The following is a 26,538-nucleotide window of genomic DNA, read 5'->3' on the forward strand; positions in this document are numbered from 1 at the left end:
ATTACTCAGGTAAATTAATCAACCAAGACACGTCACCCCGCTAAACTATGAGGGAACAACCTGAGTAAGCTCCCTTACTAGAACTAGCTAGTACCTCTTTTTTTCTGCAAGTATCCTATTCAGGCCACATGTCCTCAACATCTGCAAAGAGATATTAAACTAATTCTGCCGATCATCACGAAGCAGTTACCTATTTAGGAACCATCCATCAATCAAGACTTCTCCCCACGGCACGAAAGAAATGCTTCAGCCACGTACACACAAAGAAACAAGCAAACAAACATGCTTAAAGTTTTAGATAGTCTGGTGAGAAGGACAGGAAAGCTTACTCAGGTTTGGCAACACGAGAGGATGAAAGAGTTTCTGGAGAGGAGAAAACTTGTAATATTCGAAATGGCCACACGGATTACAGAAGAATTTAGGGTGGTATCACTCAAGTTGCAATGTGCTACTAACTGAGAAGACATAATTACGAGGTGTACTCAGATGGTGGAAGAAAATAACCTCAAAGGTAGCAACTTTACGCGTTGTTTCTTGCTTGGTGGTCTGGTTTGTGTTTTTGAGTTGGTTTTAAGAAGGGATCAAATACGTAGTGGCAAACTGAAGTATATAATGGTATCATTTGCTTGAGAGAAGGACATAAAAATTCTAGCTTGGACACAGAGTGACAGAATATTGTTACAGAGTGACGGAATTCGCTCTTGTTTGATTAAATGTCATCTTTTCGACTTAATTCGGTCCAATCTAATTATCCCAAAACCGATTAAAACAACAAAACTGAACAATAGATGGCATAAAGCCATAAAAAGAGCGCACGCGCAAACTCGCCAAGAGATCAATCAAAACCACTACAAGATCAGGTATTAAACGGGGGATGAAACTGAGCCGATTTACCAGCGTCTCGCATCTGCCGTCGACGGCATGGTGTCTGCAAGATTCATTTATTGCCGATGAGAAACCGGGAATGCGGGGGGTAAGAACGCGCCGGCGTGGAGCTAGCCAGCGATGACGGCGGCTGGCACTCGCAGCGAACTAGGCGAGAGCCGCCGGCCTGGGCAGCGACGCCGACGCGACGAAGTCCAGACGAGAGAGAGGAACAACTCGCGCGGGGTTCACACATGGAGAAGAATTGTGGGGACAGTTTTGAGAGAAAATTGAATATGTACCGTTATGCGCGTAAGAGGGACTTAGGCGCCGTTTCTTTTAGCTTGGGATTATTATAATCTAGATTATTGGGAGAAAGTTGAAAAAAACAGATAACTTATTGAAGCAGCTTATTATAATCTGATAAGCTCGTTTAGGCGAGTTTTTTCTAACTTATTGGCTAAAAAATTACCCACCATTCCACCCTACTATGTCTTTAGACTTATAAACCCAATAATCTATGCTCTAATAATCTAGAAAAGAAACGACTCACAGCTTATTCCACTACAGATTATAACAATCTAGCTTATAATAATCTGACTCAATAATCTAGATTATAATAATCTTAAGCTGAAAGAAACATGTTGTTATGTACATTTCATAATATTTATTCTTAAACATTTCAAATCCATAATATTTATTTTTAAACATTCTAGGTCTATGAACCTGTATTACAAGAAATAAATATATACATACATCAGTAATATCTCAATATATATTGAGTACACATTAAAAAGAAAAAAATTAATATATTGGTCACCTAGTTGGTTGGTTTTAAAGTGATTCCAATTTTTAGATTCAAAATAGTCCAAACACACCTTCTAAAATACTAAAAGTTAGGCCAATGATTGAATTATCGGAAATTTACAACCGTGCTATTATAATTTTTTAAAGTTGAAGAGGTGTCATTAGTATCTTACTGACATGTGAGATACACATGAATTAATGATATGTGAATAAGTATGTTATATATCTGATTTTAAAAAATTATAAGGAAAAATTGTAATTTCCCATCATTATACTCATCTTCGAATGGTAAATAATGAATTTGGCTTTTATGTGCCACTATCCGCCTTTGAATTTTGGGTTAATTAGATTCATGTAGTTTTAAAATATGTTCTTACTATTCGACTAATTATAATAATGTCATTATAATTTTCAAACTATTTACAATATACCATTTTGGAACCAAATTACTCTTTACAGCACATACCAAGAGTCAAGGAACAACAGAGGGACAATATGGTCCAAATATTTAAAATACACCAAAAGAATATAGAGTAACATATTTTAAATATTTTTAAAATTATAATAATATCTTTATAATTAATCAAATAAATTTATAAGTGCATAAATCTAATTTTTCACTGCAGATCATAGCCGGATCATATATATTCGGCCGCGGACAAACACAAAACCGGACACGGAGAGCGGAAAACCAGCCGAGGGGGCATTCCAGTCTCCACCGCCCCGCGACCTCTCGTGTCCGCTGCGAACAAAAAAGGTAGAGCACACGCACCCCCTCCCTTTCCCCTCTCCCCTCTCCTGCTCCTCCTCTCCGCCGCAGCAATCCGCCCCCGATTCGATCAGATCGGCGAGGGTAAGTCCCGCCTCGATCCCCTCCCGGCCTGGATCCGCCCCGGCCTTCGCGTAATTTTTTTCTCTGGTTCCTCTTTGGGCTGTGTGTTTGGTTTGGGGCAGATCCGGCGCGCCCAATTTGGTGGTGGGCGGGTGCGGGTGGGGTGGAGGCTTCGGTTGGTTTTTGGTCGGATTTTGGTGCTTGCCTGTTCGATCCGTTCGATCGGTAGCGTCGATCTGTCATGCGATGTGGTTTTCCGCTTCACGATCGGTGTGCGCGCGCCCTCGTTAGAGCTAATCGGATGTCGATGCGAGATGCTCTCTCGGTGCTTCGTGTGCGCTGGCGGAGAGATTCGTTATTACTCGTTGTTATTGATCTCGGATATGGCTCGATTTTTGGTGTGGTTTAGTCGCGGTAGCGTCGATGTGATTCCTAGCGGATCACGTCGCCTGGTTGGGGTCAATGCGAATTTAGAAATTTAATAACTGTGTTAATATAGGATCAATCGCTTGTATGCTGGTATTCATTTCTAGTGGAGTAGATACATGCGAATTTTCTAGTTTATCTTAGGTTAGCTTTTGGCATTTACTTTGACAAAGGTCAGGACCATGGACTCAAATAACCTTTGTTTATCCTTCTGGTTTACAAGAGAAAGTTCGAATTTGGATGGATATTAGTGTGTCCATAGATTTAAAATTTTATAATGGATTACTTTAACTGTGTTGATAGCGAAGTTACTTTGGATGTGCTGAGCTTAATACTTTTGACTTGCGTTAAACAGAAATCCCTGCTTTGCTTTGTATCTACTTATATTCAACCCATTATGTAAGAATGGATCAAAACATGTTTAAAACTCTAGAATTAATAATATATAATAGAACTCATGAGTTATAAGTATTCTAATACAATTTAAGCAGGAGCTTATCATGGCTTCGAAGCGGATCCTCAAGGAACTTAAGGACCTGCAGAAAGATCCTCCAACATCATGCAGTGCAGGTATGAGCCAGATTTATCAGCAGAACTATGGCTGTTAGACTGAAACTGTACTCTATGGGTGTTCTTGTTTGAAAGTGTTTAGACTAAAACTGTACTCTATGGGTGTTCATGTGTGAAAGCATGATGGAATTCCATGGGCTGTTTATAATGGGTATATCAGTATGTTATTGGAAGTATTGTGAAATCATCCAGTAGTGTGGTAGTCCATAATTAATCTCGATGAATATATTTTGGGTAGTGAATTCTATATTGGATCGCATTCCATGTTGATCAATTGCTCCACTTGAAATTGAACTCAGTGTTCTACATGTAAACAGTTTTATCCAGTATTCTTGCTACAAGAGAATGCATAGTTTTGTCGGTGCTGTCTTGCTGATGCCCTTGTGTCGTTGGCTAGCCAGTTTTGATATTTATAATTGCCAAGAAAAGCATATAGAACAGAGCACACCGATGCATTTACATTTTATTCTGAATCTTATTCAGTTATGGACAATTATTAACCTGTGATTGATCATCTGTTTTTATATAAGCAATGAATTATTATTTTCAGTTTGGTCTTGCCTACCTTTTTTCCCTTTGCTTGTACAAGCTCTGGTGTTGATGACCCATAGACTTCTATAAATTTAGGTCCTGCTGGTGAGGATATGTTCCATTGGCAGGCAACGATTATGGGCCCTCCAGATAGTCCCTATGCTGGTGGAGTTTTCTTGGTGAATATTCATTTCCCCCCGGACTACCCCTTCAAGCCTCCAAAGGTTAGCAGCAAGTCTTATTCTGTGCCAAAATTCTCCAATATTTACCACTTTTATTGAAGATGGATCATGACGCTATAGTTAGTGCCCTCCCCATCTAATGGATGCACCACTACTACGTTTAATACATATTAATCTTTATTTTACTATCCTGTTACTGGTTACTTAACTCAGTATCATAAAATAATCTTTGGCAGTAAAGAATCTGAGCCCAATTGATTAGTTCGCCTTTTGAGTTTACCTAGTGGTGGATTCTATCTTGTATATCTTTCTTTCTGTCATTGTACATTATCTCCTCTCTTTCAGGTATCTTTTAAGACAAAGGTCTTCCATCCAAACATCAATAGCAATGGAAGCATATGCCTTGACATTCTTAAGGAGCAGTGGAGCCCTGCTTTGACTATATCTAAGGTGCTTTGATGAAATTTCATCCTTTTTTCTGTTATAATATATACATGGTAAATAAGTAACTTAAATGCCTGGTAACACATTTATCTTCATCATGAACATTTGCTCTTGTTGCATTGATTTGTCTCTTATACAATCTCAGCTGCCACTCTTTGATCTATGCTTTCTGGAAGTTGGAGCTGTTGTTTTTTGTCCGCCTGGTACTAGATTATGCATTTTGTAAAAATATTTATTTTGTAGGAGTCCTAAATTATTACTGTTGTTTATGCATAGCTTGATAGTACATAGCAATAATGACAATGAATGATCATGTTTGATGTTATTTTGCTACTGGCAACAAATCTAAGCCTCTGTTTGCTCTAAACTTTTGGAATTTATTTAAAAACCATAAAACATGTCAGAGAAATGTGAGGTTCTGCTTAGTGCAGTTATTCATTTCTGTCAAGTATGATACTTGAACACCTTCATTTTGTACAGGCAGCCCCTCAGCCTACTGCTCTAGAGTTTCATTTTGATGCTTATTCAGCGACTGCATGTGGCACACTAACATTTCGGTTGTATGCACTAGGTGTTGCTTTCAATCTGCTCGCTGCTCACTGACCCCAACCCGGACGACCCGCTTGTCCCTGAGATTGCCCACATGTACAAGACCGATCGTCCAAAGTATGAGACGACAGCCCGCAGCTGGACCCAGAAGTACGCCATGGGATGAAACCAGAAGTCCCGATTTCGAACCCACTGCTTAAATGCAGACAGTTGTGGTAATTGTCCCAAGAAACCGTTTATGGGCCATTATTTTCTCCGATTTGTTGCCAGTCCTGTGTGTCGGATCCATCTAGGATCGTGTCCCTCTCGTAGCCCCAAATATCAACGTATCATCACCCGTCGATAATGAGATAACATATGCTTGCCGTGATAATTATGATAAAAGGTGTTGATTTTATTACTCTCTACTGTACGTGCCATGGAAGATCGCGCCTAGCTGCGCCTTTTTCTTACCTGTGGTTCCTCGTACTCCAACAGTGGTAGAGGGATGTAACAGGGTTCGCCTTACTGTTACCGCCGCAAAAACCGCGCTCATGCGGATCCCGCAAGATAACCGCAACGAATTTGAAATCAAAAAATTTGAATTCAAAATCGCATGGTAAACGCGGTTACCATGCGGTTTTAACCGCACCGTATGAGAATGGCGGAAACCGTGGTCTCGCGTGGTTTTTGCAGCCAAAACCGTGGTTACCGTGAGAAAACCGTGGGTAAATATAAAAAATACATTAAAAAATCTTGAAAAATATATGAAAAATAAAAAAATATTTTATGACTATATTTGTGAGTTGTGACATAGGAAAAATAGTAAAATAGAACATGTTTTAGAGAAAACAAGCAATTTTCATATGACCTTTTTTAAATTCTTGATATTGCAACGTACAAACGTACACCGTTAGATATGACTGATATCACCCTTCACCAAATAATTTACAACAATAACAAGTAATAACTTCATTTTGATTCATTTTGATTGCTGCGTCACAACTATAACTACTACCAATTATTATTAACGTACACGTATAATTTTTCTTCGTACATATTTTCCATATATCCATCGTTATGTATTTGTATTTCAACCTTATCTACCCTAGTCTCTAGTGTAAACTAATAATGACTTAACAACAAAATATTCTTAACCATCTTCCTATGAAATATTATTTGTAATAGGCTATTTTTTAATTTGATTTCCCGAAATTGTTGTTTATGATTTTTAATTACGCCGAAAATACATTTTTTTCATGAATTTCTTTGACAAAACTACATTATATATCAATATATAAAACATATATTTTTTTATTAAATTTCCTTAAATTTTTAAAATTCTCCTTAAATTTAAACTCGGTTACCGCGGTTTATCAAAACCGTGCCTCGGCGGAGGACGCGGTTACCGCGGTTTCGAAAACCCTGCATGTAACTCGTCGGAGGAAGCTGTCTGCATGGAACTTGTTGATGCAACCGTTTTGAGAGAAAACCAGTGTGTGACTGGATCAAAGGTAGTAATTTCCGTGTTGCCGCCTCCGCGGTTGCGTACGTTCGTCGTTTCTCCAAGCGTGTTTAGGTCCTGACCGGGACGGCCTGTGAACATATGTGCATCGATCGATATCATCGCTCTGCTCTTAGATGCCAATTCAGCCCTGGTAGCCTTGTCAATTCTTTAGCAGCGTAAAGATTTGGCAAAACAAAAGTTTCGTATATGCAATCTCGGATTATTAATAATTAAAAATAATTTATATGTAGAAACTTTTCTATACATATCCTAAAAACAAATGTTCCAACAAAGTAACAAACTACAATAAAAAAACTCGATATTAACTTAAAATTTAAGTTTTAAAATTTAAATTTTTGTTTATGCTTGTACATGCTTGGGTTGCTAACAAAATTTTTGGGCTAAGCTAGTGCCGAACTTAACTAAGGAAAAGGAAAAATTTGTATATTCCAAAATTTTTGGGCTAAGCTAGCCTATTAATCGTGCTGGCCTATTAGCTCAGCTGGTTAGAGCGTCGTGCTAATAACGCGAAAGTCGCGGTTCGAGACCTGATAGCATCGTATTTTTTTTATTTTGATACGTTGTGTACTCAACCCATTTTAAAATATAAGTATTTCTAATATTTAAATAACAATATAAATAGCTGATTTCTATTATTTCCATGACGTAGCAATATAAATAGCTGATTTCTATTATTTCCATGACGTCAATAATTCTTTAAGCTTGGAAGAAGAATCTAAACCATCTAAAATTTTACCAGCAACAACTTAGTTGACTTAAGAAAGTATATTTTGACCTAACCTTAATATTTACTTAAATAACCTATAGATGATTATATTTTAGAATAAAATGAGTACATTGGAACAAGCAACTACTCCCAAGTGTATTTGGCTCCTTGGGTTCCCAGGATTGGGAAGACTACGTACCAGAAATTAATACACTCTTGTTTTTAACCCATATCATACGTACCAATATAAAACTATATTTTCATACCATAATAATTTTTCTTTACCTTTTAAAATTTTAATACAATTATCCTCTACCTTGCTAAAATCCAATGTAATAATTACTCTAAAATTAAAGTTATTATGGGAATAAATGAGGGGAGCTAAAAAGTAAGTTTCCATGAAACGGATGTAGCAGTTAGGAATAAGGAAATACCCCTCACCTTTCTTTCTTTTTAGTACAAACTAACCATGATTTGCGCAGTCCTAAGTAGTATCTTAAAAAGGGTGTTATTTTACTTGGTATAATTTGAAAAAAGGAGGTGGAAGGGTAGTACTACATGTTGGTTCTTAATCATAATGGAACAATTCAGATATTCTTTTTTATTACCAAGTTGCTAGATTTATGTGGCGCTGTCTTCGTAACTTTTGGTTTCCAACCGCCATGTGATATTGCTAATATGTTGTGTACTACATTCGTCCCATAATAACTTTATTTTTTATTTTTCTGTGTTTAGCATTTGACCATTTATCTTATTAAAAAAATTTATAAAAAATTTAAAAAATTAATCACGCATAAAGTACTATTAATATTTTATCATCTAGTAAGAAATATTAATCACAAAAAAATTTCAAATAAGACAAAGAGTCAAAACATTATATTAAAAACTAAAAAATAATCTTATCTCGGGATGGAGGTAGTAGTTGGTTTAATGGTTTACGACCTAGCTAAAAACTTTATACCTTCGTGGAATCGTCGTATTGCAGCTTTTGTGTTGGCTGTGTGGATTTATCGGAATGTATTTACAAATAAAAAATAATTTATGAATAAAACTTTTATATATGTATTTTTACCAATATAAAAATAAACTGGTAAAAAAAATCCTAAAATCATCTAATTTAAAGGTTAAACATTCAAATTAAAGAAGGGTGAATAACGCTAATTTGAACTCCTTGCAAGTGATTTTCAGGAGAACACGTTGAGCTCGACAACGGTTGTTGTTTCTGGAAGCTAGATTGCTCCACTCCTTCGCTAAACCCAGATGGAGTTGAGAAAAGATTGGAAGCACAACTTTTCTTCTTTTATCGCTTATGTCGTGTTTTATAAGGGTTCGAAGTCTTACTACTCTTTTGTTCTTGGTGGCCCATGAAACCTACGAGGTTTGAGTCTATGCACTCCTTTGACATTGTTGACTCTCCACATCTGCTTCGGAGGTAGAGGCCGGTTTAATCCATTCTCAAAAAAAAAAATGATTTGTGCAGTCCTACTAAGAGCCATACAATAGCATACTATAAACATATTTTAAGATGATAAGAGAATAGATGTAAGAGTAGCGGTCTATAGATTTATAACTAGTTGTAACACGAACTCTAACATATAAGTGTATGACAGGTGAAGCTAGATATTAATTGTGTAGCATATAACTATTATATAATTTAACTATTAAGTTAGCTATAAACAGTTTGTAGCCAGCGGTTAGGTGTACTATTCAACTTGCTGTAAGCATCGTCGTTACTCTCGAACAAAACCATAACCAAAAAAAAAAGAGAGCAACTACACATGCAAAAAAAAAAAAAAAACAGTTGAGCTCGAGCATGAATTGACCTGGAGAGTCAGTTGACACGAGCAGGGAGACCTTCCGCTTCCACATCTGGATCCCCACGCACCGAAATCCGACGACGCGTTGAACTCTTCGCCATGCGCTTCGCCGCTACGACACGAAACAAAGAGAAGAGGGCAGAGAACAGAACACGTCCAAACCCATGGGACCGCGTAGTAGGGCAAACGCAGCGACGCGGTCGTCGTCGTCGTCGTCTCAGGCGCTCGCTCACCGCAGCGCTGGGCTAACCTCGCCGACGGCGACCTGCCGCTGCTTCCCCTGGTCCTCCTCGACGTCAACGGCCCGAGTGATGGCTTTGCTAATTCAGTAATTACTGAATTTAATTTCTGTCAGTTGCACATCTCATCACATGCCAGATTGCCAGTACATTACATACGTTGCTCATACTTCATACAGTATAAATTTACTGTACTGCAGTTTGTGCTGGAGTTTCTCTATTCTCAAATGTAAGATTAATCTGCACAAGCACTGAATACGGATCGGAGGTAGTAGAAACAAGGCTAGTAGGGACAGGTGAAGATTAGAAGCTTCTAGAACAACCTACCATTCTGCCAACCTGAGCCCCAGCGCGTGGAATTCTCATCGTAAGCAGAGAGCAGTAGAATTTGCTGCTGCTACTGCTACCAACCGTGAAGTCTGTGACATCATACCAGGCAGAACTATACAGGCAGAGAAGAACATAAGGAACAGTAAGCCGCTCTGCACACGGGCAGCAGGACCGAGTCTCCTCTCCTCTCCTCTTTGCCTTCAATGATCGTGCAACCACTGCTAATCTATCATTTCTCTCGAGTCAACGACGGTTTGGAAGCAGCAATCCGAGCACCAGCACGACTCGTGATTGCACCGATTTTTATTATAATCTGTCCACAGATGCTTCTTCTTCTTCTTCTCTCAAAGTGGTGTGTATGTATGCTCCGCTCGGCACACGTCTCCGCCCCTACTAAAAATCTTTTCCCCGGCCGGTGATCGTACTGGGCTTGCCTTCTTGCTGTTTCAAGAAAGGAAGAGACTTTTTCTGCTTCTTCTTCTTCTTCCGCGGATCGCCTCGAGCTCGGTTTTGCTTGCCTTTTGCTTCACGCTTCGGAAGAGCTGGGTTTGGGGAATTCGTGGATGAAGAGGTGAAGAGTTTGGGGCGAGCTCTGAAGGTTTTGTGCCTGATCTAGGTGAGTCGATCGGTCGGTTCTTGGTGTAGTTGCCGAGGAGTTCTTGCCCTGTTCTTCAAGTAGAGTAGGAATGTAGGTTAGGGAGGAGATTAGGGGATAATCATCTTGAATTCTAGATGCACATGAGTTTGATAAGCAGAGAGGATTCACCAATCGAGCATAGAGCAAAGAACTGCAGTATGTAGAACGCAGACGAAGCAAGGGGGGTGAGTTCATGGATGACAAAGCTTGAAGCTTCCTCTTGCAGGTCCGAGGACGGGCATGGAGAGCGAGCAGGTGAAGAGGCGGTTCGGGCGGTGCCCCTACTGCCGCGCCATGATCTACCAGGACCCCAAGGCCGTCATCTACTACTGCAGCAAGTGCCGCACGCCCATCCGAGGTACGTACTCACGTTGCACGGTTTCCGGCGCGCAATGGCGTCGCCGCCGTCGGCCATTGCCGGTGAGTTCCCGATCCCGACCTGACGCGGTCTTCGTTCGTTGGCGGATGAGCAGGCAAGAACCCGGAACCGACGGACGAAGCCGAGTACGCGCTCTCGCAGCTCGAGATCCTCTCCGCCGACACCGCGTCGGTGTTCTCCGACGAGCCGGAGATGCTGAGCCGGACGTCCTCGGTCGCATACGGCGGCGGCGAGCAGCCTCCGGTGCGGACCAGTTCGGCTCCCTATGCAGCGTTCGATCGAGGCAGCCGAGAGATGGAGTTCAATTCGGCGAGGACTGGTCCAAGAAGTGGCGTTCTGGATGGCGGCGAGCAATCGGGCGATGAGAGGCGCGGGTCGCCGATGCACAGCCGCGTCAGCGAACTCCGGCCGTCCTCGCGGAGAACCAGGCGGCCGATGAGTGGCGACATGGACGCGTCGAGGGATTATGGATCAAGCTATGGCTCAGATAACGACGTGCCGACATCCGCCGCGAGTTACCGCCGCCGGGCGTCACCGCTGAGCTCCCAAGAACTGGACTCGTCGTCGATGGGTTCGTCGGGATACCAACCGTCCGGTGCCTCGTCGTCGACGATGGGGTTGTCGTCAGGGTACGAAACTTCCGGTGCCGTGAGGTCGCCGCTGACGAACCCGGCGTTCCAGAGGGACCTGCTCCAGGCGCTCGACAACCTCCGGAGGGTCATCGCCGCCGTCGAGCAGCCGTACGGCGTCGAGACGCCCCTGCAGCAAGCCGGGATGCCTCCGAAGAGCGCGTCTTGCAACGACGGCGCCGGCGCCTACACCGCAGTCACGCGCCGCAACTCCCGCCTCATGCGCCGCCTCGAGTCGCAGCTCGTGCAGGCGCTGCCCCGGGAAGCCCTGCGCCGAGACGCGAGCACCTCCTCGTCCTCGTCGGCGTCGAGCAGCCGGCCCGGCAGCGACCGGCACAGGGCGCGGAAGCACCACTGCCGCGCGATACTGGGCGGCACGCCGTTCGTCGTCTGCGACAAGTGCTCCGAGATACTGCAGCTGCCGGCCGCCGTAGCCGTGGACAGAACGGCCAGGCTGGAGTGCGGCGCCTGCGGGCATGTCCTGTCCATCAAGCTGCCGGCGGCCGGTGGCTCGACGGACCGGCCCAAGAAGATATTTTCCGCGCCGCAGCCCGCCATTCGCGGCCGCGAAGACGATGACGCGGAGGAGGATCACGCGCTCGCGAGGAGCAGCTTGAGCGGCGACCAGCGATGGCCGGCCGAGGGGCCGCTCCACCGCATGCTCGGCTACAGCACGGTGAGCTCCGTTTTCCGCAGCCGGCGGCATGGAGAGCACAGCTGAGCATTCATTTGAATTTTTTCCCCTTCATTTGTTTTACAAGATGAGATTGCGATTTACACTGTAAAAATTGTAAACGATTCTTCATTCTTTTGTGGGTGCGTCTTTGATTCATACAATTGAATGGTGTCAACATGCCGATTTTTTGTTTTCGTCGAAAATTGTAAAGGTGTGCTTCATGTCACATATCGGCTATGATTAGTTGAGATAAGATTGATAAATAACAGAAATATAAATTACTTTTAAATTATTGGATCAAAAGGTTAGTGCTTATATTTAAGACAGATCCCTCTTTACTCAGGTAAAAAATTTAAAAATTATAATTTGGGCCATAGTTTAGTACCCCTCTGCTTTTATATTATAAGATGTTTCCATGCTATCTAGATTCATCATTTATGAATCAATGTATATGTTTGTTCAAATTCACTATCATATATATAAATCTACGGATGGTCAAATAATCTTGTAATATTGAAAGAAGGTAATACCCAGGTTACACTTTGAACCCATATCTTTTTTACTTTAAGATGATAAATTTGTCATTGTTATGATTTAGAGCACCTAAACAATTTTTCCAGTATATATCTACGATCTCAAACATACCGACTTAGTACAGCAGCAGAATCACATGTATCTACATGCCATATACTTAACCGAGGGGTGGTTAGATATGGCTTCCCGGCTAGAATAGTTGTTCCGGTGATCTAAACTGCAATCATGATAAATTAACCTATTTCAAAGTGAAAAGATATATTTAAGGGTGGTAGAAGTGAAACTTAGATAATAAAAGATGACCAACATGAAACTTCATTATTTATAGTGTTTATAAATATTCAAAAAAAGGACAAGTGGTTAAAATTTAAAACTGAATAGTGTCATAATGTCAATATAAATAAAATGAAGCAGTATATGTATTATTCTAGCCAATGTACAAAATAAGAAAAGCGACTTGATAAAAACATTATGAAACCGACTCTAAAATTAAGATTGAGGAATTAAATTTACGGTATGGCCTTAATGGGTTGTCATTTGGTGCTAATTGGGCCGGGAAATGTAGCTGAAGTGCGGCCCATTATAGTTGGGCCTGAGTACATGGCACCTATTTTTCTCGGCCCGGAGCGGGATTCTCGCTCACGTCAGGCCCGTATGGCCGCGACCGTTTGGTGTGGCGGCGTCTCCCTATCGAGCGCATGGCCACCGAGCCTTCCACCTCGGCGCCACTCTCCGCCGCCGCGGTCGATGGCGACGCCGACTCCCCCGAGCCATGGAGCGCGCGGGTGCGCACCCTGGCCCGCCTCGGCCAGCACCGGGAGGCACTGGCCCTCCTCCGCCACGGCGATCCCTCGCCGCCGCCACACGCCCTGGCGCTTCCGGCGGCGGTGAAATCCTGCGCCGCGCTGTCTCTCGCCTCCGGCGTTGCGCAGATACACGCGCTCGCCGCCAAGCGCGGCCTGCTTCCGGCCTCCGACGCCTACCTCCTCTCCGCGCTGCTCACCTCGTACGCGCGCCTCCGCCTCCTCCCGCGCGCCCACCAGCTCCTCGACGAATTGCCCCTTGCGTCCGCGGCGCCCACCACGGCTCGCACCGCCTTCAACTCCCTCATCTCGGGATGCGCGCTCCACTCGCTCCCGGCCGTCTGCTTCTCCCTGTTCCGCCGCATGCGCCGCGCCGGCGTCCGCTTCGACGCCGTCACGCTGCTGGCGCTAGCCCCCGCTACTCCTGCGGGCGTCGTGCCGCAGCTCCACGCCCTCGCGGCGCGGGCCGGGTTCGCCGCGAGCACTTCCGTGGCCAACTGCCTGATATCCGCATACGCTCGCGGCGGCGCCGCCCTCGCCCGCCAGGTTTTTGACGAGTTGCCGCGGGCCTCCCGCGACCTCGTGTCGTGGAACGCAGTGCTCTCCGCCCACTCCCAGAACGGCCTGGCCGTGGAAGCCCTCGAGCTCTACCGGCGCATGCGTGGGCCGGACGGCTGCGGGGTGGAACCGGACGCCGTGACGCTCGTCGGCGTCCTATCCTCCTGCGCTCACCTCGGCGCGCGCCGTATCGGCCTCGACGTCGAGCGCGACGTGCGGGAGAGACTCCCCGGCTTCCGCGCCAACGTGCAGCTCTGCAACGCGCTCATCAACTTCCACGCGCGCTGCGGCAGCCTCCCCCAGGCGCGGCAGCTGTTCGACGAAATGCCCAAAAGGAGCATCGTCTCGTGGACGGCGCTGATCGCCGGGTACGGCATGCATGGGCACGGCGACGTCGCCGTCAGCCTCTTCGAAGCGATGGTGTCGGAAGGCATCCAGCCCGACAACGTCGCCATGGTCGGCCTCCTGTCAGCGTGCAGCCACGCGGGGATGCACAGCGAAGGCCGCAAATACTTCTCAGCGATGGAGAGCGCCTACCACCTGCGGCCAACGCTGGAGCACTACACCTGCATGGTGGACCTCCTTGGACGCGCTGGCCACCTCGACGAAGCGCGAGACCTCATCTCGTCGATGCCCATGCTGGCCGACGGCGCGGTCTGGGGCGCGCTCCTCGGGGCCTGCAAGATACACAAGGACGTGGAGATGGGCGAGGAAGCCTTCGAGCGCGTCGTCAACCTCGAGCCGACCAACGTGGGCTACTACGTGCTCATGGCGAACATCTACACCGACACGGGGCAGCTCGACGGCGTCGCCAAGGTGCGGGCGATGATGAGGCAGCGCGGGCTCAGGAAGGAGCCCGGGTGCAGCTACGTCGAGCACAGGGGGAAGGTTCACCTGTTCATGGCCGACGACCACTCGCATCCGCAGGCGAAGAGGATCTACGAGCTCGTGGTCAAGCTGGAGCAAATGGTGAAGGAGAAGACTGGTGGTGATGGTGGTGGTGGTGTCGTCGAGAAGAATGGTGATAAGACGACGGCGTCGGGCACTGCCGTTCGGTTGGTGGGGTTCCATAGCGAGAAGCTGGCGGTGGCGTTTGGGTTGCTGAACGGCGAGGGCGGCGGTGAGGTCGTGGTGATCAAGAACCTGCGGGTGTGCGGAGACTGCCACTCGTTTCTCAAGACGGTCTCTGCTCTGTCAAACAGGGTGTTTCTCGTCAGGGACGCGAGCCGCTTCCATCGGTTCGAGGGTGGAGCCTGCTCCTGCAGAGACTACTGGTGAAGATTCTGGCCTGGTCTCTGAATTCGGCCGGTTGCGATCTGCCAGTGCCACGGAGCGTAATGTTGGATACCGGCCTGTCATGTTTACTTTGTGCTGGATGTATGGCTGCTGATAGCATAATTATCGCTGCATCAGACCGTATTAACTCCGCGCAAGATGAAATACATTTATAGTAGATGATTTTAACAGAACAAGGGCAGGGATTGTCAGAACAAGCAGCAAAACCACTATATTGATAAAATAATTGAAGGTGTTCATTGTCTGTAACTGTGATGTACATATCTCCTGAAGCTATCGTAATACACAATTGTGAAATGATGCACTGGGCAAAATCATGTCCATATAAATGATTGGGCTAGTTTACAAAAACGGGAATTTTCTCGACAGGGAGAAAAAGAAAAAGAAAAATCCATCCTTGTACAACAGTTATATAATGGCGCTTCACATCCCAGTTGAGGACGTCCTTCCTATTCTTTGTGCACCAAGCTTTGGCTGTGCTGGCTTCGTTCCTCGACCCCTACCTGATAAGGGTCTAGCTTTGGTTGATGGTGGGGGTGCTGCGATGGCACCCCATAAATCGTCACTGTTTGCTGCCGCTGACTTCAAAGGCTTCCCAGCTGATTTTGGTGGAGGTGCAGCTATTGAACCCCAGAGGTCATCGTCGTCACTGTGTGACGCTGAAGATTTGATGTCTGCAGACTTCGCAGCATTCTTCGGTGCTGGAGCAGCTATAGGACCCCATAGAGGATCGTCTTCTGGTTTATGTGCCTTTGGTTGATTTAATCTTGACGAATTTGATACTACAGTTGACAAAATTTGAGTAAATGAAAAAAAGTAATGGCTCTATTAAGCTCTTTTAAGCAAATACATGTATATGCTCGTGCAAGTGAACAGATACACTGGCGAAAACAAAACTAACCTGGTTGCTTTGCTTGCACCACAGGACGTTTCTGAGCAGCCTGTATGTTGGAGAGAAGAGATGGTGGAGGCTTCTCATCAAATGGATCTACATCATCCCATCCTTCCTTATCGCTACCATTCTCCTCCTGAGCATTATCATTCTCAATCTCACCCCACCCATCCACTGAGGACCTTGCTGATGCTGGTGCAGTTTGATCAAGAGAGCTAGAAGTGGATGGTGCATATGCTACTGTGGAAGATTGATTATCTGTGAATAGAATTGGCAAATGATAAGAGCTCACATTCAACTGTGACACATCTGCATTTGATCTTTAAGACATCTGCATTTTTTCCATCTTCCCTTTATAGCCCGTTTATATGCTAGAGCCTGGATCCCTCTCTTATACGCAAGTGATGAAAACTGAGCTTAGCACTCATGATTAGAACAATTTGACAAGTCTAATACCTGATGTGACACTGGAGGATGCTGAAACTTGAGAGTTACTAGTATTTGCACTAGAAACTGGACCATGGTCAGAACCTTTTCCCTTCTGAGTAAGAGAACTCATAGCCCACCTGCACATGGATGTATTTCTAATAAATAATTCAATTGCATACAGGACCATATAACATTCAGATAAACCACACAAGCATAAAAGATAACTTCCACACACACAGACAAATTAAGGCTTCCTTTGACAACACAATGGCTAACTAGAAACGATTTTACCTACATATTTTTGTTTGCATATATACTAAATAGAGAACAACCTACGTTGGCAGAGCCAAAGAAACAGGATCCCACAGCACAGCACAGAACATTGACAAATTGGCCCCCAGAACTTAAAGTTCAACAAGAACCATGACCAGTGACAACCATGCACCCTGGGATAAATATAACATATTCTATTTGCTTATAAACGAAGCTCAGAACTTAGGGCAAAACATTATGTAAAACAGTAGTAAAAAAGGAAAGGAATATGAATGTCTATAAAGCATCAGCATGTGTAAGGCAGAAGGATGTAGACAGTGGACATATTCCCTAGAGAGAAGCAACAGAAAATGCTGTACTGTGACCTACAAATGCAAATCTATGATGCAGGAAGTGATATGCGCAGAACACGAGCTTCCTATTTTCTCCATATGGTCATATTAGAGAGGGTACCAAGCCATTTATTATAGGCTGGCCAGATATATGCATGTATTATATGAGGCAGCCAAATATATTAGTGATAGGACGAGAAACTTAGCTATGCTTGTCCCAGTTTTCAAATAGCAATTACAACATTATTGGATGAGAAAACAAGACAACCAACTTGGAGAAATATTTAGTTCTATTGGCATGCAAGATAGAGAACAGCCTACAAATCTATGAAGCTCTAATATCAAGACACTAAGACAATAATATAATAACCGGAACATAGGGCAACTTACCCAAGTAAACCAGCATTTCCAGGCTTTAACTGAATGCCAGTAGCTTCGGCTGCGCTGTTGTCCCCCATAGTAAGCTGTTAATAAGTGTAAGGATGTATTACACCAGCAAACCTTATGCGATGAAGCTATGTCAATAAATTTTAGCCTAACAAGCAACAAGTGTACAGTACCAAAGCCATGAAAAATATTTGAGCACAGATTGGAGTAATTAGACTAGTGTTGCAGATAAGTGTGGGGTAGCTCTATGTGTCAAAGAAGGTTGAGAAGGTTTTTTTCTTTTCTTCAGACTTTTAACATGGCTCTAACAGCCAAATATTGGAAGTCCGTCTGGGGCAGCAAAACTGATAGGGACGGACGAGTGGAGTCTATAACCAGGTAGTGTTGTTTCTAAAACCTGCGATACAATTAGTGGCAAAAATAATATTGATAGTGACAGAAATTTTTTCAGCCAGCTTATTGCACAAACACCACTCAAATAGGCATTGTGTTAGTATGCCATCTAGAGCAAACCAGTAGTGCAACAAATGGTCCAGAACAGTGGAAATATTATAAGCAAATAAACTGTATAACTAGATGTGCATACCTTTTCATGATGTTGTTTTGCTATTTGCAAGAATTGATCAGTGGCCTGGAAAGCCTTGCTTCTCACATCACTACAAAACCATTGGACACCTTTAGTTGAAAGACCAAAATAAGATGCATAAAGGTACAGTTTCCCATGTTGGTTTTAACTGCCTAAGTTGTTAAAACTCATATTTCCATATCAACTTTTTTTTATAATATATGCATATAGGGCATACAAGTGCATCTAATGCACAAAGATGTCTTAGTTGTGGGGATCATATTCTAATGAATCATGCAATGGCAGTTAGGCCAGGAGGTTAATAAGCAAACTTGCTTCTAAGAAAAAGAAATAAAACCAGACTGATCGCTATTAGCATATACAGAAATGGAGCAATAGTGCTACGATTCATGTTGGAAGGGTACCAACCATTTGAATTTTACTTGGATGTAACTAACAGTGATTGGTGATACAGGTCTCTGAGCCTTTAATCCATGAGAAACTAGAGACAGATAAGAGTTAAATGCTGTATGTTACCTATCTGGATCAAATGTGAGGACCACGATGTTAGGCAGAATACGAGTTGCAATCTCTGTCATTTCATAGTATGAACTAGTGACACTCAGCGCCATGATCCCTGCCAAGCCATACTAATAATTAGTAGGATATAGCATTATAATTTTATAGGTAGTAAAAAACCACAGCTTAATGTACCAGCTGCTCGAGCAGGGGGAAAGGTATCACGCAATGCACGGACAGTAAATGCGTTGATTAATACCCGCTTTCTAGTCTGTCAAAATAGCAAAACACTGTTAGGAATGGTTATTTACTTATTTTGACCAAATAGAAAACAAATAGGAATGGAGAAGTCCAGTCCAAGATATAACTGTGTTCCCTTCTTTGGGCCAAAAACCATGCATATCTTATTTTCTACTCCCTCCATCCCAAAATATAGCTATTTCTCAAGTGCTGAGAGTATTCGTAGTGATGAAATGTCCAAAATACCCCATCATCTCCACAACCACTACCCACCTTACCACAAACCAGGAGTCCAGGACAATTAATGAAGGCAATCTAGCCTTTTTTACCGCTTTCCTTAATCTCTAAGAATAACTCAAAAATTGGCTATATTTTGGAACAAAGGTAGTAGTAATTCCATGTAATTATTATTTTAGTCTTGTCTTTCTTTGCTATCATGTTTTTGCATTTCCTTGGCCTTATATTAGCCAGAATCACTAGATTACTAATCTCAAGTAACCATACAGTTTTTAACAAAGTTTATCACTGATAATGGAGACAAATGGTAGACAAAACATATAGATTTTAAAGAATTGAGAAACCTGCTGACCAGAAATCGAGATATACTGTCTACCTATGTTAAAGGCAGCTTTACTTCAGTGAAATTTCACATCATCACAGGTTTAGCATATCTTAGATACACTTCCCAAGGAAAATTAGTAAGAAAGCAATAAAAAGGGCATACCCCATCATTCATGTAGTTTGCAATATTTCCAAGAAGAATAGTAGTGTTCGTCCTGATCGCAGGTTCTTCATCAACCTGAACAGATAACAATGTTTTTACTTAGCTAAATTATGCACCTTCACATGTCATATGAGGCAGTTACGGAATAGAACATCACCTGGAGCTTAGAGAGATACTTCAAGAGAGATCCTGAAATAGTACGCTGAGATAACTACAGTAACATATCAGTGAATTAGTCACATAGTGAAAGAAGTAATAATCTTCCTGACCAAAAAAAAGGCAATGAAATGGCAATCCCAGGATTTTTTTTAAAAGCATGCCACGCAAGTGCAATGTGCAGTTGTGCACACAGCCAGAGAGCGATAGCCAGTTGAAAAACACATGTGCACTATCAAAAATAGGCAATATACCAAGTTTTACCACAATCTTAACCAGTATCCACACAAGAAACACTTACAGTTAGAACAGTAATGGGAGTTGAACCTTGGGTGTCAGACGAATTTAGAATATTTTTAAGAGAAAATCTAAAAAATGTCATTGCCAAACTATTAATTCTAAGAAATGCCAATACAAGCATAGACTTTAGAGTGCAAATGTTGACATACAGATATGGTGGGAGTGTCTTACTTTGGGTGCCAATACAAGCATAGACTTCAAGGTCAGTTCACGAAGAAAAGCAGAAGTATCAGAGAACCCAGTGGCAACGTGGGGGAAAACCTGCAAACACATTAGAGATATTTATCCTGTCAAGCATCAGCATTGTATGAACATGTGCAGATGTCCATAAAGGAACTGATAACATACTTGCTCATCAACGGTTTGAGCTGTCAATGACTCCCCAAATTGATCTATGTGCTGCAAAAGACTAACTCGGATAGCACGGTCATTAGAGGCAAAAAGCTTCACAATTGTAGGCAAAACCTGAAAAGGCCAGTGTTTTAGCTTGTGTTATAACGTTGTAACACACACTTACTGGAATGGTCAAAACTAACAAATATTGGGCAAAAACAAAAGAAATGAAGTCAAACCTTTGCACTAAATTGGTCAGCTGGAAGCCAGGAACCCATCTTTAACAACACAACCAAGGCTGGTGCAGCAGCTGAACCAAACTCAAGAGCAGATGCCAGCACAGGGAGCAACTATTGAAAAAGTAGCCAACAGATAAGCATATACACAACAAATGGGGAATTATGGGTCCTACTGGTGACCTAAACATTACCTTTTTCAGGACTATCTCACGAGGAAGCTGCTCAGCTATGTTCGGGAGTTTACGGAAAAAGCTATCTTTCTCAACACTGTCCTTTAAGTTAAGAACTTCCATGAACTGTATGGTCTCTACTAACTTGTTCTGGAAAAACTCTGAAAATGAAAGAACGGTAATTGTCACCGCAGCTTCTTTAGAGTAATCCAAATAATTGACATTTAATACATTAAGAGAAAAGGTAGAAGACTATGGTCATCAATGCAATAAGTGTCATGAAAAATAAAACAGTAATGCGTGAAATGGTGAGGGAAGATATGTTGAACTTACCACTGTTGTCAATAAGTTTAGAAGGATTCAGTCTACGAGAAGGAGTAGAACTCAAGAGCCTCTGGTAATCTGGAAGTAAAGACTGCAACAAAACAAAAATGAACTAACAACTTAATGACATACACGAATAATGTATAGTTTAGTTACAATAATGTGCTACGCTACAGACTTCAAACGATGGACAAGTGATAGAAAACTGTAAAACCAATAATAAATCAATAGCTAAATATAGACAGATTCAGGAACATGACCATGGAAACTAACCTTTGGGATTGAAGCAGTGTTACGAAGGTCCTCTGTCCTGGTCAGCTTTGCACCAGAAAAGAGCTCATAAATTAAACACCCTGCAATGAGATCAGAGAACATTTTTTTTTGGAGATGTCAAAAAACGATTAATGTTAAAGACTTAAATCCTACTACAAGAAACTTTCAGGTGCTTCTTGAATGTGAAAGAGGTTCACTTCAGTAAAATAGGACTATTCTCTATGTTTTTGTGCTTTTGCTGTTGCATTAAGTTAATACCCCGTTTTTCTAATTACTTACAAAAAGGGGTGCAGGGTTTCCTTACTATTCTAAAACTATATCCTCCAATCAGTCCCGTTTTATTATCATTATTTCATCATTCAGGAAATAATGTTAAAGAGAAAGTTGATTTGCAGCAAACCAAACAAAAGTAAAATGGAAATAACGAAAGGGTTAGAATATCATAGTTTATTGATTGACACTAGACATGACATGTATTTTCTTGGGCGGTCTTGACCTGGTCTATAGTGCAAAACTTTGTGGTATTTACCATAAAATATTCGAAACTACGATACAAGCACACAAAGAGATACCTATTAACAAAAAGTTAAACAGCCTTTGCAATTGAAGTATAATGTCAAGCGCATATCTGACAAGGAACTGTTAAACACTTTCCCTATTATAAAAGCGTGGAAACAGAACAATCAAACAAGCATGTAATGAAGGAAAAGGAGTTAGCTGCTCACCCAGTCCCCAGGAATCAATTGCCCATGGAGGTGATTTCCTAATTGATGACCAATCTGACTTTGTCAGCTCCATTGGCTTGTACTGTGTTCCAACTAGCCATTCGAATTGCTGCAAAGGTATGTAAGTATGTAAAAGAGTATTTCATATATTCTAGAAACAATGGAAACTCAACATGTGATAAACATGACAAGCTTGGTGTAAAAACATTTGTTGTAGTACATTTACCAAACATGTCCGAAAGAGAGTTGTAATAGTTATATAACCATATATAAAGGTTCAGAACTGTGATCAAGAGACCTTACCAACATGGGGCTATTAGAGGCTTCGTTGTTAGCATCAAATTCGGACAGAACATCAAAAGCATGAAGCTTCCAATCTAGAGTTTGAGTAACAACTACGCTGGTCACGCATACATTCCCGTGAACCTGAAATAAATAAAGTGATGTCAATTTGCAAATTACATGACCAAAGAACTTCCAGCATTCATTGTTTTTGAGAGTGTAATTATATGGCTTTGCATGAATAAGAACATGTATTTATACTGACTATTATTCATTAACCGTCATTAACATGGTATGGTAAGTCAAATAAGAGTTACAAGTTCTGAGATCAAATGGCCAAGAGTATAAGCTGTCTGATTGTGCGGTGATATTTGGCTCATCCGCATAAACAGGGATTTGGCATGTAAACAGGAAGACCCTGATGTTACTTTGGTTGCACAATCTAATTTCAAGGGTAACTTATACTACATATAAATTCTGTTTTAAAATTTAAAAACAAGCAAATTATGCCCACCAAAAAAAAATTGTTGTGGTGAGAAGTGGTAGCCACATCAGCAGCTTGCATTATGAGATTGTATTCTGTTTTAGGGGAAAAACTTACAAGCTTGCAGTCGTTGTTGAGAAAGCTCACAGCTTTTGAGATCTGGTGAAGACCCCAAGCAAAGTACTCATCTCTGGTCCAGAATTTATCAGCAATAGTGAGAATAAAGACCATCGGTAAAAAAACAGAGCACTGTGAAATTTATGCTCTCAAGAAACGGCTAGCAATATGGCACAATAGACCAACATAGCACCAAACTGAAAACTCTGACAAGAATTAGTATATTATAATTCTTTACTTCCAATGGTTCTAGACTATTAAGCAAAAACCATATTACTCAGATTAAATTAAGCAGCAACTGTACTCCATATCTGCACAAATATATACTCTCTATGCCCAAAATGTAACCATTTCTAGAGCTTGGCAAGGGTATTAAGAAAGTAGATGGGAATGACTAGAGGAAGGTTGTGATTGGTTGAGAAGAGAATGTAGCTGGAAAAATTAAATAGAAAATGGTTGTGATTGGTAGGTAGGTGGAGAAATATCTTCATTTTGGGACAAATGGTGAGTGGTAGAAATAGCTTCATTTTGGGATGGAGGGAGTATGTCATATTGTTAAACACCAAAGGACAGGGGAATTTCATGATACCTCTGAGTGCCTCCCAGGTTCAATTCCTTAAGCTTTTCTGAAAGTGGTGTAACAGGCTCTGTTACAATATAAATTGTATGCTTCATGGCAGGCCCATCAGGAACTTCTGCTTCAGTACTGTGAAGAAATGATAAAATGTTTGGATGACGAACCTGCAATAAGTGCAGCAAGTCAATAACACCGAACCAACTTAGCAGGTCACATTAAGATTAAACAAGACAAAAAATGGGGAAAAAATCCTCCATTACAGTACAAACTACAAAGTGCTACTTAAGTAAAGATGTCCACAAGAAGCAAGTCATTAAAAAATTAACTAATGCAAAACGCCAAAAAAGTGGACAAGCATGTAGAAGTACCTCATGCCTAGCCTAAAGGCTAATGCTAAGATGGAGTTTCCTGTTTACTCTGTATTGCCAGCTGGTAAGCCCAGAAAAAACCAAATCTATTTTTGCAAGAACCTTTTAGCCTTTTTATAAAGCTGGGTCAAAGGGCCCTTGGTCTAAAAAAATGACAAGATGGAATGATATAATGCAACCATAATTAAATATTCTTTATGCACAGTTTTTCCTCGTTTTAGTTGTGCCCTAAATTGTTTCTAGAACTCAATAGTCTATCAACAAAGACTTCACTCTCATCCATCGAAGTAAGAGACTTACAATACAAGTAGACATCATGAGTCTTTATCTTTAAGATCAAAATTAGTAACTTACCGTTCGTAATCTCTTAACACCATTCCGACCAGCAACCAAGTGCCTGTCTTGAGGATTGCTCCCCGACAGAGAAAAAATTGACACGGCTGACCCATCATCCTGCAAAAAAGACAGGCAAGTAATCAAATTTTATATATTGGACAAATGGACAGTAACAAAAGCCACTATAAGTTGTATACAATACATTTTGACTTACACCATGGCACCCTGAATGGTCACCCATGACTCCCCAAAAAAATGGACTACTGGTTTTTTAATTCATTAACAGACCCCTAAAAACCAGGTATATTAGGCATAATTGGCCTTCTGATGCCTCCCTAGATGAATGAGGATCCATGATCTGATGATCTCCAATCTTCATAAGCATCAGTACGAGGCCCCCAATGTCACATATATCATCAGAATGTGCTAGATCTACAACATTATTTGCAGAACACTCAAGCACATTACAAGCTAACTAGTCAATAGCATCACTACCATGAAGGAAACCTCGCAATCTAGTTCCACATCCATTTAATGGTACTGGCAGCAGTAAGGTCCACGCTATTACCAGAGGGCATGCCGCTGTGCAGTGAGCACTGGCGAACTTCCACTAATCAGACAGAAATCACAATGAAGCTATCCATTTGAAATGCAACGGGAAAATTCCTAGTCCGTTTAACCTGATCAGCTTCAAATCAACTCAACACTGAGGCCACCAATCCTACTTCCTGAGGTATTGCTCAAGCTAATACCAACCTAACACGAGCTAATACCAACACACTGACCAATCATGCCAGATTCCCCGCTAGAACAGGGCGCGTGATCAGCTATTCAGCTCCAACTCAAGCATGCTCGACCCGGATCACTCACTAGCTTAGCACAGAACCGAATCAGCGACACACTCTGCACCTCCCCCGCCTTACGGGGGGATCTATCCAACCGATCCGCCTCCGATCAGGCTACAACAGAAGGGAGGAGGGGGCGGGAGCTTACCTTGGAGGTGCCGCGGTGGTGCGTCCAGGAGCCCCATGCGGAGGCGTAGGGCTCGCCGACGGTGTAAGGGAAGTCCTTGAGGCCCGATCCGGATCCGGCGACCACCTCCTTGAGGAACTTGAACATTTCGCTCCACGGCTCCGGCGTGCTCCCCCCCCCCCCCCCCCCCCTCGATTTATATTTTTTGTTGTTTGTCCCCGCTTTCGGTCGCCTCCCCGCGGCCGCTGGTGGTTCCGCCCCGCCGACGCGGCGCCGAGGTAGATCCGGGCGGGCAGGAGGAGGAGGCGTCGGGTGAGGCGGAAGAGGGGGAGGAGGGGAAACCGGCTTGGTGGCGGGGGGCCGGCCCTACCTGCAAGACGAAGGAGAGAGAGGGAGAAAATAATTTGCGTTTTTTTTTCTTTTTGGCTGATTTTATTTTTACCCCTGGAGTCTCTCTGTCTCTGAACTGATTATTATTGGATAGACAGGCTGGCAGCTGCGGCTCATGCATGCGAGAAGTGATTAGTGGTGTATTGACAGGTCAGGTTGCATAATTTGCACCATCCATGCACGTGTGCGTGTTATGCACTTATGCATCGTATCACAGTATATTCGTAAGTTAGAAGTTTTCCACGAATTACTTGGCTTCTGAGAATATATATAGAATATATAGTTATATGATTTATAAAATGAATCAAGAAGCCAAAAGCCAAAAGTTATGAAATTTAGCTTTTCTAAATTGTTATAAGCTGGCTTTCCACCTGCTCTTAAGTTTTCCAGACAAAACTCTAAAGTGCTGTCAAATTTTAATTTTAGACTTATTTTGTTATAGTTTCTTTTTAAAATATTTATTTTTGGATTACTAAGGAAAAACCTGCAAAAGTTGTACTTATGAATTATCATTTGTCATTTATTTTTAGATGCAAGATTTTTGGAGAAGTTACTGAAGAAAGTAAGAGCGTCGAGGTTCTGAGCTGAATGCATAATCCAAAGTGTTTGAATGCTCATTTATTTTATATTTTTGCCATTAATTGCTCACACTCTATGGCAACCTTACCTTGGTTATGCCTCTCTAAACTACCTTGGTCATCAACTTTAAGTTTTAAGCTAGACAACTTATATATAATTTGAGTTTCTCTAAATATTGTAGGTAGAAAAGAAGTGTGTGCTAATTACCATACCTTGGGAATTATATTTGTTTGAAC

General features: G+C 42.5%; 4 protein-coding genes across 5 annotated transcripts; 3 read left to right on the forward strand and 1 right to left on the reverse strand.

The window, feature by feature from the left end:
- Nucleotides 1-2,326: 2,326 nt before the first annotated feature.
- LOC102706050 (ubiquitin-conjugating enzyme E2-17 kDa-like) lies at nt 2,327-5,605 on the forward strand. Of its 2 annotated transcripts, none has more exons than XM_006644850.3 (5): nt 2,327-2,428; nt 3,421-3,499; nt 4,127-4,254; nt 4,558-4,662; nt 5,228-5,605. In XM_006644850.3, exons 2-5 carry the CDS (start codon nt 3,430-3,432, stop codon nt 5,369-5,371), a joined length of 447 nt encoding a protein of 148 aa, XP_006644913.1. In that variant the 5' UTR covers nt 2,327-2,428; nt 3,421-3,429; the 3' UTR covers nt 5,372-5,605. The 2 variants fall into 2 exon arrangements, with proteins under 2 accessions (XP_006644913.1, XP_006644914.1); XM_006644851.2 differs by lacking the exon at nt 2,327-2,428 and adding an exon at nt 2,435-2,524.
- Nucleotides 5,606-10,322: 4,717 nt separating this feature from the next.
- On the forward strand, nt 10,323-12,388 carry LOC102700298. Its single transcript, XM_006646372.2, has 3 exons — nt 10,323-10,420; nt 10,668-10,799; nt 10,915-12,388. The coding sequence occupies exons 2-3, from the start codon at nt 10,682-10,684 to the stop codon at nt 12,168-12,170; spliced, it is 1,374 nt and encodes a 457-aa protein (XP_006646435.1). The 5' UTR covers nt 10,323-10,420; nt 10,668-10,681; the 3' UTR covers nt 12,171-12,388.
- Nucleotides 12,389-13,357: 969 nt separating this feature from the next.
- Nucleotides 13,358-15,402, forward strand: LOC102700585 (putative pentatricopeptide repeat-containing protein At3g11460, mitochondrial). The gene has a single exon (XM_006646373.3). It carries the CDS (start codon nt 13,358-13,360, stop codon nt 15,296-15,298), a length of 1,941 nt encoding a protein of 646 aa, XP_006646436.2. The 3' UTR covers nt 15,299-15,402.
- Nucleotides 15,403-15,506: 104 nt separating this feature from the next.
- LOC102706515 (probable inactive serine/threonine-protein kinase scy1) lies at nt 15,507-25,757 on the reverse strand. Its single transcript, XM_006644852.3, has 21 exons — nt 25,355-25,757; nt 24,380-24,478; nt 23,670-23,821; nt 23,081-23,153; nt 22,501-22,623; nt 22,198-22,306; nt 21,473-21,552; nt 21,209-21,290; nt 20,897-21,036; nt 20,706-20,816; nt 20,482-20,598; nt 20,305-20,394; nt 19,835-19,888; nt 19,678-19,752; nt 18,909-18,984; nt 18,732-18,831; nt 18,216-18,285; nt 17,633-17,706; nt 16,665-16,774; nt 16,218-16,466; nt 15,507-16,098 (listed from the first exon to the last, which is right to left on the reverse strand). The coding sequence occupies exons 1-21, from the start codon at nt 25,478-25,480 to the stop codon at nt 15,740-15,742; spliced, it is 2,469 nt and encodes an 822-aa protein (XP_006644915.1). The 5' UTR covers nt 25,481-25,757; the 3' UTR covers nt 15,507-15,739.
- Nucleotides 25,758-26,538: the final 781 nt, after the last annotated feature.

This window comes from Oryza brachyantha, chromosome 1, assembly GCF_000231095.2.
Source record: "Oryza brachyantha chromosome 1, ObraRS2, whole genome shotgun sequence".
In the NCBI taxonomy this organism is placed as follows: Eukaryota; Viridiplantae; Streptophyta; class Magnoliopsida; order Poales; family Poaceae; genus Oryza; species Oryza brachyantha.

Coding starts and splice junctions, on each gene's coding strand:
- LOC102706050 (XM_006644850.3), top strand. CDS start 3,430: ATGGCTTCGAAGCGGATCCTCAAGGAACTTAAGGACCTGCAGAAAGAT. Junction 4,255..4,557: donor ACCCCTTCAAGCCTCCAAAG/GTTAGCAGCAAG, acceptor CCTCTCTTTCAG/GTATCTTTTAAGACAAAGGT. Junction 4,663..5,227: donor CTGCTTTGACTATATCTAAG/GTGCTTTGATGA, acceptor TGTATGCACTAG/GTGTTGCTTTCAATCTGCTC.
- LOC102700298 (XM_006646372.2), top strand. CDS start 10,682: ATGGAGAGCGAGCAGGTGAAGAGGCGGTTCGGGCGGTGCCCCTACTGC. Junction 10,800..10,914: donor GTGCCGCACGCCCATCCGAG/GTACGTACTCAC, acceptor GCGGATGAGCAG/GCAAGAACCCGGAACCGACG.
- LOC102700585 (XM_006646373.3), top strand. CDS start 13,358: ATGGCCACCGAGCCTTCCACCTCGGCGCCACTCTCCGCCGCCGCGGTC.
- LOC102706515 (XM_006644852.3), bottom strand. CDS start 25,480: ATGTTCAAGTTCCTCAAGGAGGTGGTCGCCGGATCCGGATCGGGCCTC. Junction 20,817..20,896: donor GTGAGATAGTCCTGAAAAAG/GTAATGTTTAGG, acceptor CTTTTTCAATAG/TTGCTCCCTGTGCTGGCATC. Junction 18,832..18,908: donor TCCCCCTGCTCGAGCAGCTG/GTACATTAAGCT, acceptor ATGGCTTGGCAG/GGATCATGGCGCTGAGTGTC.